The sequence below is a fragment of the Fukomys damarensis genome, unplaced genomic scaffold, assembly GCF_012274545.1.
Source record: "Fukomys damarensis isolate Sample0158 unplaced genomic scaffold, DMR_v1.0_HiC HiC_scaffold_17, whole genome shotgun sequence".
Classification (NCBI taxonomy): domain Eukaryota; kingdom Metazoa; phylum Chordata; class Mammalia; order Rodentia; family Bathyergidae; genus Fukomys; species Fukomys damarensis.
Genome location: NW_022900929.1, coordinates 81,810,902 through 81,822,789, shown reverse-complemented (window position 1 = coordinate 81,822,789; position 11,888 = coordinate 81,810,902). Strand labels below are relative to the sequence as shown.

At 48.5% G+C, this 11,888-nt stretch overlaps 1 protein-coding gene across 1 annotated transcript in view; it reads left to right on the top strand.

Moving 5' to 3' along the window:
* The window catches only part of Prtg (protogenin), a 97,229-nt gene that overhangs the window by 44,246 nt on the left and 41,095 nt on the right, over positions 1-11,888 (top strand). The window contains exons 10-11 of the mRNA XM_010609089.2: positions 1,690-1,995; positions 2,866-3,054. Coding sequence (XP_010607391.1) covers positions 1,690-1,995; positions 2,866-3,054 — 495 coding nt within the window. The remainder of the gene's footprint in view (positions 1-1,689; positions 1,996-2,865; positions 3,055-11,888) is intronic.

The following is an 11,888-nucleotide window of genomic DNA, read 5'->3' as shown; positions in this document are numbered from 1 at the left end:
GTGTGTGTGTGTGTGTGTGTGTGTGTGTGTGTGTGTGAGACTCGGTAGCTTTCTCATTGCTGAGGCAATATCTAACACCCAAACTTAAAGCAAAGTTTTACCTTGGCTCACGGTTTCAGTCCATAGTTGGCTGACTCCAAGGCAGGAAGGAAAGGTAGAAGGAAGTGGGTGAAAAAAGCTGCTCTCGCTGCTCTCGTCGGGCGGCCACAAAGCAGAAAGAGAAGTGAGAGGGCCGGGGATTTAGCTCTGGTTCTGCTGCCTTCCTCACAAGCGCAAGGACTTGAGTTCAATCCCTGGTACCAAAAATAAAATAAAATAATCGAAAAGACAGAAAGAGAAGTGAGGAGCCAGGAAGTGAGATGCACCCTTCCAGATCACAGCACCAGTGACCTCCTCTTTTGACCAGACCCTGCCTCCTAACTACAAGTCAGCTATGCTCCCCCAATGACCCAGCCACCTTCCAAAAGCCTGGCGTATGAGTACATGAGGTTCTTGGGGGACATCTAGATCTTAACCATAATATTCCATCCCTGGTCCCCAAAAGGCTCATGTCCATCTCATTATGGCATTTAGCCCATCTCTGAGAGTCACCAAAGTTCAGCATTGTTGAAGTACAACTCCAAGGTCTCCTCTGAGACTCAAGGCAAACACTTAGCTCTGGCCCCCTGAAAAAATCAAAAAGAAAGTGAAACACTGCTGACGTACAATAACACAGGGTAAATGTTCCCATTCCAAAAGGGAGGAATAGGTCAATAGAAAGAAATCCTACCAAAGCAAGAACAAAACCCAGCAAGGCAAACATTAAATCATGAGCTCTTTGTCCAGCACCCAGAGCAAAGATGTGGACTCTAGACTGCTTGGGAAAACCTGTACCTATGGCATTGCCAGTGGTTGCAGCCCTGTGGCCTCTCTCTTTCAGGCTGGCTTTGTTCACTGTCTGCTGTTTTTCTTCCATATTCTATGATCTTGGTTTCTCTGACTTTTTGGGGTCTCCACTCATCTTTGTCTTCATTCTCGTAGCTTCACCTGCTGATGTCTCGGGCACACAGCCTGGCCTCCCAGGCATCTTCTGAAATCTGAGTAGAAGCCTCCATGACTCCACAGCTCTTGCATTCTGCGTGTACCTAAAACCAGCACCATGTGGATGATACCAAGGTCTGCTGCCACCTTGAGCAGTTTCTGGGCCTTTTTGCATCATGGCTGCAGAGGCCTCTGAGTGTCTGGATGGCTGAGTATGGTGAATCAAATCTTAGGAGTCCTTTCTGGAGCATGGTACACTAAGGCTCTCTTCTCAGAACAAAGCTTTTTACTCAAGGCATCTTTCCTATTTTCCTGATGTAAAGTACTTGGCCTCTTGCTAATTAAGTTGTCATCCTGGAGCCCCCCTTCTGCAGTTCCCTCCACTTTGCTTCTAGGTGCGTGGGCGATAATTGGAAAAGCGATTCCCGTTTCACATGAGTGTTATGTGTTCCCGTGTTTACCCCAGAAGGCAAGCGTCACACGGTGGTCAGCACCACACTTTCATTGATTCCATACACTCGTCTCTCACAATTGCTCCTTCATTCTGGCTTGTGTTCTGCTCCTCGTGAAGCCTCTGAGAGCTGGTTGCGCCTCTGGGCTGTTGAGAGAATTCCTGAGGATGCTTGGACTCTGAGCACTTCCAAACAGCCTGTCTCCCTCTCCACCCAGTTCCGCTGAGGCCGCCGGAGATAAGCCTGACGAGCCGCAGCCCCACTGACATCCTCATCTCCTGGCTGCCCATCCCAGCCAAGTATCGCCGGGGCCGCGTGGTACTGTACCGCGTGTCCGTGCGCCTGAGCACTGACAGCACCGTCCAGGTCCTGGAGCTCCCGGGCACTTCGCACGAGTACCTACTGCAGGGCCTGCGGCCAGACAGCATCTACCTGGTGCGCGTCACCGCGGCCACCCGGGTGGGGCTGGGAGAGGCGTCAGTGTGGACCTCGCACAAAACACCCAAGGCCACCAGCATGCAAGGTATCATGCACTACGTGGGGACAGACACTGGGCTGTGGCTCTGGCTCAGGGCCTCCCTCTCTCCGTTATAGCTTGCGTTTGTGTCTTGTGAATAAAAATAGCCCATAGATTATAGATGTGATCGAAAAACATTAAACTTTTAGTTTAGTAGTCCATTTTCGCCTATAGTCAAAACTTTATTTGTAAATTTTTTATTTTTGATAGTGAATGTTTGCAGTACGTAATGATTACATTCATTGTGAGGAATTGGTACGTGTACATTACACATCTCAATTCTTTTTTTTCCTTTCCCCTCTACCCCTCTTTTTAAACCTTTTTTTCCAGCATCAGATTAATTTATTTTATAAAACTTTTAACTGTACCATAAGTTTGCTTGACAAAACCTTCATCCAAATCAAATAGAATTATCTAAAGTAATCTATTGGCAGAGACCTATGTAACACTAATGCGCTTTTAAAAAATGAAGCCATCATTCAGAAGAAAGACCGTGAGACTAGGAAATGCTGAGCCATTCTCTTACACGCCTGGGGTAGTTGGGATTGGACTGATGATAGTGGCCATTTTCTCACGTTAGAGTATTACTATGTAGTGAAAATTAGAAAGTAGTTACTGCTTCTTTGAAAAAATTAAAAGTGCAAATACCTGTACAGACATTATTTTGTTATTATGAGCATATTTTATTCTTCTGGGCGTAGTATTTTTAAATCCTGTGTCAGAGTTTAATGTCATTGTGAAATTTTGGAAGTTAGGTCAGAGGATGATTGTTAGAACTGGATGTCTTTGTAATGGTTGGAGGAAGGCGAGGGAGGCCCTGGCTGGTTTACTGTGGATGGTGGTGGGTGACACACAGCCCTTCTGGGGGTTTTGCAGCCCCCAGGTCTCCGGAGCTGCACCTGGAGCCTCTGAACTGCACCACCATCTCTGTGAGGTGGCAGCGTGACACCGAGGACCCTGCGGCCGTCCAGGGCTACAAGCTGTTCTACAGGGAGGAAGGACAGCAGGAGCGTGGGCCCATCGTCCTGGCCCCCGGCGAGCTGCTGCACACACTCAGCGGCCTGGGTGAGTCCTCTGAGTCCTCTCTGGACAGCCGGGAGAGAGGTGGCTGCTCCCAGGCAGGAGAAGGGGCTCAAGACAAAGGGAAGGTGTGGCTTGGCTGTCACTGAGCCTGTCGCGCTGCTTGCACGGCAGATGTCCAGTAGCCACACTGTCTTTCCTGTGCTCTGGAAATGTTCTTTTCTGGCATTTGCTACTTCCTGGTAGTGTGAGCTTCCATTCTGTTCAAGAGGAAGTGTGGGAGGTGGGGAACAGGAACGCTGAATCGGGATTTCACCAAATGATCAATCATCAGGTGGAACTTGGAATTCACCTGGGCGTGCTGCACAGATGCAAACTGATTTACGTAGATGATGTGTGAAAGGGCGGCCCTCCCTGTAATCCAGTAACCATAAATATTTCCAAACTCAAACTCTGACTTAAGGATGCTGGGGATAAAACACAACCTTCTGTTTGGGTTCCTGATCCTCTAAGACACTGTCTTCTCCCCTGTTCTTGTCTGCAAAGGAAAAGCATTCCATGTGGCATGCTCAGTGAAAGGTTAAGAAAATGTGCATCTAGCACAAGCGCCTTGTCCGGTTGGCGCTGCCCACAAGTGTTTTCACTCTGAAGTGCCAGGTGTCACTCTACTCTTCTTGTCCCCCGCTGCTCCCAACCTGCAGCATCTGAACCTCACCCTCAGCCAGCTGTCCCTGTCGGAGGCTCCCTTGGCCTCCTCCCGCCTCTCCACGCAGCACCCCACGTTGGAGCCTGCACAGGGGAACCCCGGGGAGGGGGACCCTGCACTCCTGACCCAAGATGTCCAGATGGGGTTTGCCATATAATCACCCTGGGTTGGTTTTTAACTTGATCTGGCTTGGGTTGTTTTGCTGCGGCTCTGTCACCTGCCTCCAGGTGATGAGAAGCTGCTCCTGTCCCGCTGACCCCTCCTGGCCGCGGTGCTGCCCAACGTCCTTCAGCCTGCTGTCCCAGCCTCTGACGTTTGCTTCGCCTGGGCTTCCTGTGTGCCCTCCCATCCCCCGTGGTTGAGAAGAATTTTACTTAGGGTCAGCAGGAAGCAGTTGGGACCGTTGTTAAGAAAATTACAGACCCAATCTGTACTTCGAGCTTCCTGTTGGGGGAAAATAAATCTGTAGAAGATACGTAAAAGCAGTCCTCTTCTGCTGTGCACTTTTTGAACTTACACTACAGGTTGCTTGTTCTGAAGAGATGGAAGTTTATAAAAAAGCAAACAAAGCTCTGCTTGTAAAAACTTGAGAGGAACTTTTTTCTTCAAAGCTGTGGCATTGCTGTGCTAGGCAGGCTCACGCCCCGTCCAGCTGCTGGCTGGGTCCCATCCAGTGCCTTTTAACCCAAGAGCCAGTCTGGCCTCAAGCTGATACTGGTGAGGACGTCGGCCCAGGTCCGGGCAGCTCCCGTGCTGTCCCTCGGGTCGGATCGGCCACTGACCATCTGTGGCCGCCTGTGCCCGAGCATCTGGCGGTGCTGCCTGGTTAACAGAGACTGATGGTTCTGAGGGCAGCAGGTTAAGGGTGCTCGGTGTCCCCAGGGTGAGCCCTTGATGCTACTGGGATTCTGCACAGGAAAGGTGCTGGGGCAGGAGCTAGATTTACTAAATGCGCTCAGAAATGAAATTAAACACTTCTGTTTGCTGATTTGAGTAACAAACTTATGTCTTACAATTTCATTTTCATGCTAATCCCCAGCCTGATGCCCAGCACACCCCTTTGTTTCCACTTCCAATAATCAAGTTTGCAGTTTAAAACGTGTGTGAATGGGACACATTCTCCCTGGAAGTGCAGACAGTTCTTTGTTCAGAAAGGAAGAAAATAGCAAATGGATTTTTGTCTTCAATTCAAGATATCAAACACTTTTGTGTATTTCCCAAGTCAGGCATTGCTGGTGACATGCAGATGTGATGGATTCACTGCTGCTTACAGCAGGAAAGATTAACCCGCAGGTATTTCACCGGCTGCCTTGCCAGCTGCTCCTCAGATTTCTGGTTACATTGATTTGTGCCCAGTAATCAAAGTTATTTTAAAACATTTCACTCAAAGTGTAATTCACCAGGCTGTGGGATGCTTTGTTTTTGACAGTGACCAGAGAGTCTCTTGCCTTTAGTTGTGTGATTCAGACCCTGGCAGAGCGATGGGAAGTGTTCAGTGTTGCCGCTTTGTTCCAATTTGACTTTAAGTGATTTACATTTGGGGTCTGGGGCAAGCACTGTCTTACGATTTAATGTGCTGTGTTCAGTGTTTAAAGTTTGCTTCGGGATTTTGCATCTCTCTCGTTAGTTTCCCTTGAATTTTTTCCCGGCACCCTGTGGTCCACTCAGTTATGATCGAGATGTTTGTTATATTTATCACACCAACTCTGAAGCAAAACTCATCGCACACTTCGTGATCACTGACAACAGACTGATACACAAAAAAATTTCTATTTTGGAAATTGGCTTTAAATTCCAGAGTTGGAGTTTCTAAATGCAAATGGGCTGTTTTTTGATTGTAAGAAGCTTCTGAATCATTTGGTTTTCATGTTGTAGAATGTGAAAAGGATGATTATTTAGAAGATGTTAATCTAAAATTTAGGACACATGTTCAGTCACCTTAGCTTTTATTTGCCAAAGAACTTATATTATTACATTTAATTTTGTAGCAAACGTGATTAAATGAGCACCAAATGTGAAATTCTGAAATATTTAAAAAGTAATGTGTGCGCTTTGTACATCTCCAAACCCCACTGCTTGTTTCTTTCTTTCTTCCTTCCTTTCTTTTCTTTTCTTTCTTTCTTTTGAAATCAGAAATTGAGGCTGGGGATTTAGCTCAATGGTGCCACTGCCTGCCCTGCAAGTGCAAGGTCCTGAGTTAGATCCCCGGTACCAAAAAAAAAAAGAAACAAATCCAAATTTGGAACTCCCAGTAATGTTGGGAGGAGTCCAAAGGAACAGTTCTTGGTTACGAATGAGATACTTGAGCCTGAGCCTGTGTCAATTGGTAAGGAAGCATGTGAAGGTCAAGTCCAGTTTCTAGGTGGCACATTTTGCCACAATAGAAAAAGTTTGGTGGTGAGTTTTACATCTCAAGAAAGAAGACCAAGCAGAGCTGCCACTGGCGAGCCACCCCGTGTAGCTGCAGGGATTTGTGACCTTGCAGAAGATGTCTTGGCATAAAAGAAACTTAGGGGCTAGGTGTGGTGGCACACGCCTATATCCCTGGTACTGAAAAAAAGGTAGAAATCAGTATTTCAAAAGAAATGGAGCATTTCTTTCTTTAGATAAATCCTGTTACTAAAAAAAAGAAATACTATTAAGGCAGTAAAGAAAGAGATTGTTTTAAAGACAAAATGTTTGTAGGCCAATGAAACCGACAATATGATGCAAAACTTACAGAGCATCTGCTGGTTATTTTTCCTTCCATTCTTCATCTTGAACAAAAACAGTCTCTGCCAACCTAAAATATTTTCAGTATCCTCTGGATGAAATCAGTTCTGTCTGTCTCTCTTCTTTCAGTCTGAAAAGATATTGCCCAGCCTTTAAGCCTCAGCCCCTGGGTGCTCCCTGAGTCCCCTGAGTGCTCCCTGAGTTCTCCCTGAATGTGCTCCCTGAGTCTCTGGATGCTCCCTGAATGTTCCCTGAGTGCTCCTTGAGATACTGGGTGCTCCCTGAGTCCCTGGGTGCTCCTGGAGTGCTCCCTGAGTCCCTGAGTTGTGCTCTGCAGCAGGGTCCAGGCACCTGCAAGGAAAGAGATACCTGTGAGGAGGTTTTGTCTCCGCTGCCTGGATTTGACTCAGTCTCTACCGCTTATAGCAAATTAATTCCTGGCCAGTCACCTAATTGTTTAGATTGGAATAATAATAATAACAATAATAATAATGGCTATTTTAGAATGTTAGGATTAAGTGAAAATAATGCATGCAAAAGTTAGAACAGTGCCTGGCTAAGTGCTGAACAATGGCAGTTTACATTTGTTTTTTAAACTGTTCTGCTAAGATGGAGCCTGTGTTGTAAAAATGTATATCTGTGTTTAAAATAACTTTTCCCAGGTGATTTATGGTGATCCCTAGATTTGGAAACCAGTGCCTCTTGAGTTTTAATATATGAGTTAACTGTAGACTTTGTTAAAATACAGATTCTCATTCAGCAGCTCTAGATGGGGTTGAAATGTTTGCATTTCGAGAAGACAGGATGTAGACCAACGATGGGCAAATGTTTTTTCAGGGTATACCAGGGCTTGAACTCAGGACCTTGTCCCAGCCCTACACTGCTCTGTCGTGGGCCAGATGCTACAAGCTGTGTTCGCTTGTAGACCGGATGTCAGCGCCCTCCCAGAGCTCATCTGTGGGTGCCGGCCCCACCGGTCACACAGTTGAGAGCCAAGACTTGTGGGGCACGGAGGCCGTAAGAATGGGGCCTTAGCTCCATGTGGCTGGTACCTTCAGGGGACAGCAGGAGGACCTGGATGCTGCCTGCCCCCGGAGGGACGAGACAAAGGCGGCACCTCGCGGCCAGGAAACCGATCCTGCCGGGTTCTAGAGTTGAGAAAATAGATTACCACTGAAGCCACCCCTGTCCATGGGAGCTTGTGACCAAGCAGACCGTTCCAGGCCACTGTCAAGGTGCTCAGCCCTGCTGCAAGGGGCAGCCTTAGGAAATACATAGCAAGTGTGCCCAAAACTGTGGTGTGTGTGTAAAGAAGATTGATTACAACAAAAGACACATCGCCACGAGACCCCTCCGAAACCTCCCCTTACTTTGAACTCACTCACCCCGTCTGGCCACTTCCTGCAGCAGCTCTGGAGCCCTCTCCTGAGTGTCTTCAGTTGCACTGCTGTGGCTGGCTTGATGTCCTGAATCCGTTCAGAACGTTTGTGGACCTCCTCACTTGGGAAAGGGCCGCGAGTCTCCCGGGGCCAGGCGCAGAGAGTGAGTGAGGACCCAGCGTCCCGTCTGCTTGGGTGGCGCTGGGCAGCTGCATCCACCGTATTTTTGATCACACCTCATAAAGGCTTCCGGAACTGCTTCAGAAAGTGGCAAGAATAATGGGATGAGAGCGTCTGATGGAAGGGAGAGGGTTTTGAGGCGTGTTAGTGTGTGTCTTTCACTGTAATCACTTTTTAAATTTCGATATGCACTGTAGTTTTCCACCACCCTGTGGTTAGTTCCAATATAATTTTATTTGTAGTCAGTGAACTGCAAATTTCATGTAATTTTGACATCATTATACAGTATTTAAAAATTTTTCCATCACTTAAAAGACAAAAGCTGTGTTCTGCTGACAGGCAGCGTGGGGCGCGTGGGTGTGTCGCCAGTCGGGGAGCCGCAGGGGTGGACTCCCATCTCACTCAGGAGTGGTCTGAGAGCCTCGCCTGCGCTGGACTCCACGTCCTCCTGCTGCATTCCGTGTGGCCTTTGCGTCTTGGGTCTGTCCCCGTCTTGGCAGGCCGGCTTGCGCCATGTCGTGGTCTTTGTGTGTGCGATCCTCCTCCTTTCTGCTCGAGTTGGCTCTTGGAGCCTCGGTCTTGAGGCTGGCACCTTGTCCCGTACCCCCGAGAAGGCCTGTTTTAGTGCATCTCTGTGGGCTACTGTGAACTGTCAAAGCATGCAGATTTTGTGCTGTGCGATGAACAAGAACATAAAGGATTTGTGGCCGTGGAGGTCATTAGTCGAGAACATGAGCTGTCTGACTCCGCGAGGTGAGGCTCGAGCCTTAGTGGTCATGTGGAAGGGGACACGAGCCCATTCAGCTGCTGCCACCAAGTGTGGGAACAGCTCTTGGTGCCATAGTTCTGTCCAGCACTTCCCAGGTCAGGATAGAGGCTGCTGCCTCCCTCCCTCTCCCAGGGCCTGGCCCTGCCTGCGGGGAGGCTTCTGACACAGTTTCCTGGTCTTGCACATCAAAAGGTGGACTAACCTGGAAACGTCCGGCGATGGTTGGCTGCTGCCAACATGGATTAGTCTCAGGTTGAAGCCACTGCACGTTGTGCCACTTTGACTCCTATGGCTCTTAACTCTACGAAGATGTTGCCTAGGAAATAGGCAGAATTTTGAAGTTTAGAGTGGATTGGATATATATGAGTATGACTTTATACATGTAAAATTTAGTATGTATGATTGTTGTCTGTACCAATTTGTCATGTTCTGTTTCATAAATTTACTGTTTATCCTGATTATAGATTTTAATTTGTATTTATTTTCATCTATTTGTAAATTTTATACATTTGTCAGCTAGGTATGGTGGCGTACACCTGCAGTCCCAGCGCTCTGAGAGGCTGAGACAGGAGGATTGTAAACTCTAGCCTAGGCTGGGCAAATTAGCAACTTTGTGAGATCCTGTCGCCAAATAACAGAAAAGGGTTGTGGGGCTGGGTGTGCAGACCCTGGGCTCCATCCCCAGGTGGGGTGTTGTGTACATCACTGAGTGTCCCCACCCTGTGCCAGGCGCTGTATGGCGCACCAGGTATGTGAACGCTCCGCACTGCCCCTCAGTGGTCACTTCAGCGTGGGGGTTCTGCCAGTGTCTCAGGAAAGGTTTTGGCTGAGTGTCCAGAGGCGCCAGGGATAAATGTCTAATTTCACTGTATGGGGAAGACAAGTTTGGCTCATAGAGAAATGGAGAGCAATCGTTCCAGTCAGAAAGGCTTAAAATATACAAAAGCAAAGTAATGAAAATCAACGGGCTGCAACAGACATGTGGTAGGGGCTGCTGAGTTGAGAACCCCGCAGTGTAGTAGGACCTGGTCCTCAGGGCCAGACCTACTGCCAGGACTCGTCTCCCTGCTGCTGGCTTCAAGCTGTTCCAGAAAGATCATGGTCCCTGGGGGGGCAGGCTTGGGGGGGACTGAAGGTGTCAGCAGGGTGGCTGCTGGAACTATGTGGAATGACCTGTGTGAGCTCGGGCAGGGCTGACAGCACAGAGGGGAGTGGGCAGGACTTGCCTGACCCTCAGGGACTGACTGCTGGGCACCCTCAGGACCAAGGCCGCAGCTGAGGCACACTGGCCACCGAGGAAGTGCAGAGTTAAAGTTTTAAGCCTCAGATACGTGAGAATGTCAGGTGTCGCAAAGTCCCTAGTGTTGGAAGGATGGGGATCCTGAGCCTGGCCACGCGGGTGCTGTCTAGCTTTGTGCTTTCCTGCCAAGTCCAGTATGGCGATGGTAGTGCTCATTCTAGGACAGCAGAAGCTTCGCTTCACATGAGAGCATGTACGCAGATGGCTGGAAACAGCGTGGGTGTCCTCCGTGGGTGGATGCCCCAGTTTGGCTCCAGGGACAGGAAAACCAGCAGGCAGGCTGGAGATCAGGAGAGGGCCACACCCCTAGCCTGTCTGGATGTTCTCTGGGGCTTGTGAGATGCTGACTAGTCTGTTCATTGTTGCTGCTGTTGTTGTTGTTGTTTTAGTTACAACTTCATGTGGAGTGCTTTTTTTTTTTTTAATTCTATGACATCTGGACACTGAAATTCTTTTCATATAGATAAGACCATATTTATATTTATTCTCAGTTTGATGCAATTCTAAACATTTGTCTGTCCCTTTTACTTGCCACAAAAGACGAATTTTAAAGAAGAAACAAACGGGATTAGACTGTTACCCCTGTTATATTATGGGGAACAAAAGGTGGCATTCCAGCGGGGTCTGCGAGAAAACTGCAGAAGATACTTATTTTCTGTTCTCAGTGTTTGAAAGTCTGTTTGAAATGCCGGTGGATGCAACAGCCCAGCGTCGGAACTGCCCACACTCCTGGGCAGAAGATCCCAAGTCCCTGCCTCCTGCATGGCAAGCTGAACTGTCGGAATCCTGCGTGCTGCAGCCAGCTGTCACACAGAACTCTATTTAACACCATAAAGTAGCTTTAGAAGAGAGAACAAAGACCACAATATAACCTGTATTTCTTGGGCAGCTTTTGATCATCTTTCTAAAATACATCCAGCCCAACAGAATGATTGTCAACCCTCAGTCCCGAGTAGTCACTGAGTGAACTGCTCTGCGAGAAACATCTGTCTTTCTGATCAGAGGAGGTGTAATGTGTGAACAGGACCAATCCACCAGCTACTTACTCTGCTTTTGTTTTAAAGGACAAAGGAAAGATTTTTTGCCAAAAGCAGAATTGATGCGTTTGTCCAAATGGAGGGTCAGAAGCTGCCTCACTGTTGTAGCAGCTGTGTGGCGAGTTTCCCAGCATCTGGTTTCTCTTTGTAGAGCCACAGAAAAGTTGATATTTGGGATTTTCTTGAGAAAGCAGTTCATCCCTGGAAGAGGAGCTGTTTCTGTGCTTGAATTAGCTTGCTGCAATTCGTATGCATACATTTTGCCTTACGGGGGAAAAAAGGAAAGAGTCAAAAAGATCCTTCTACTCTGAACCGACGCAGTGCAGATAACCTTTTGACCTCTGTCCTGCTGAAGCCCGTCCTGGTGGAGCCTGCCCCACCACCAGCCTGAAAAGAGCCCTAGGTAGTGAGGCCCTGGGATGGGAAACTTGCAGGAGGTTGCAGGAGCAGCACCTCCGGATGGGAAGGGGCCGGATGGGAAGGGGCCGTGTGGGGCTGCATGGTGCTGTCTGAGGAGCAGAGCACCGCTGTGACTCCGGTTCGTGGCCTCGTGTCCATGTCTGGGGTCTGATGAGAGCGTGGGCAGGGGCCAGGGCCACCCCAGGCACAGGGTCCTTCTTGGCCTCTCAGCAAATCCTCCCCTGCTGGCGCCATCAAATTCCTGTCTGGGTGGTTTTCTTTCCTTTGTTTGTTTTTGCAGAGCTGGGATGGAATCAGGTGTCCTCCATGACCTGCACCCCAAGCCGATGCTGTTTGGGGGCGCAGAACACCAAAACTGCATTTGCAGAGTGGAGAG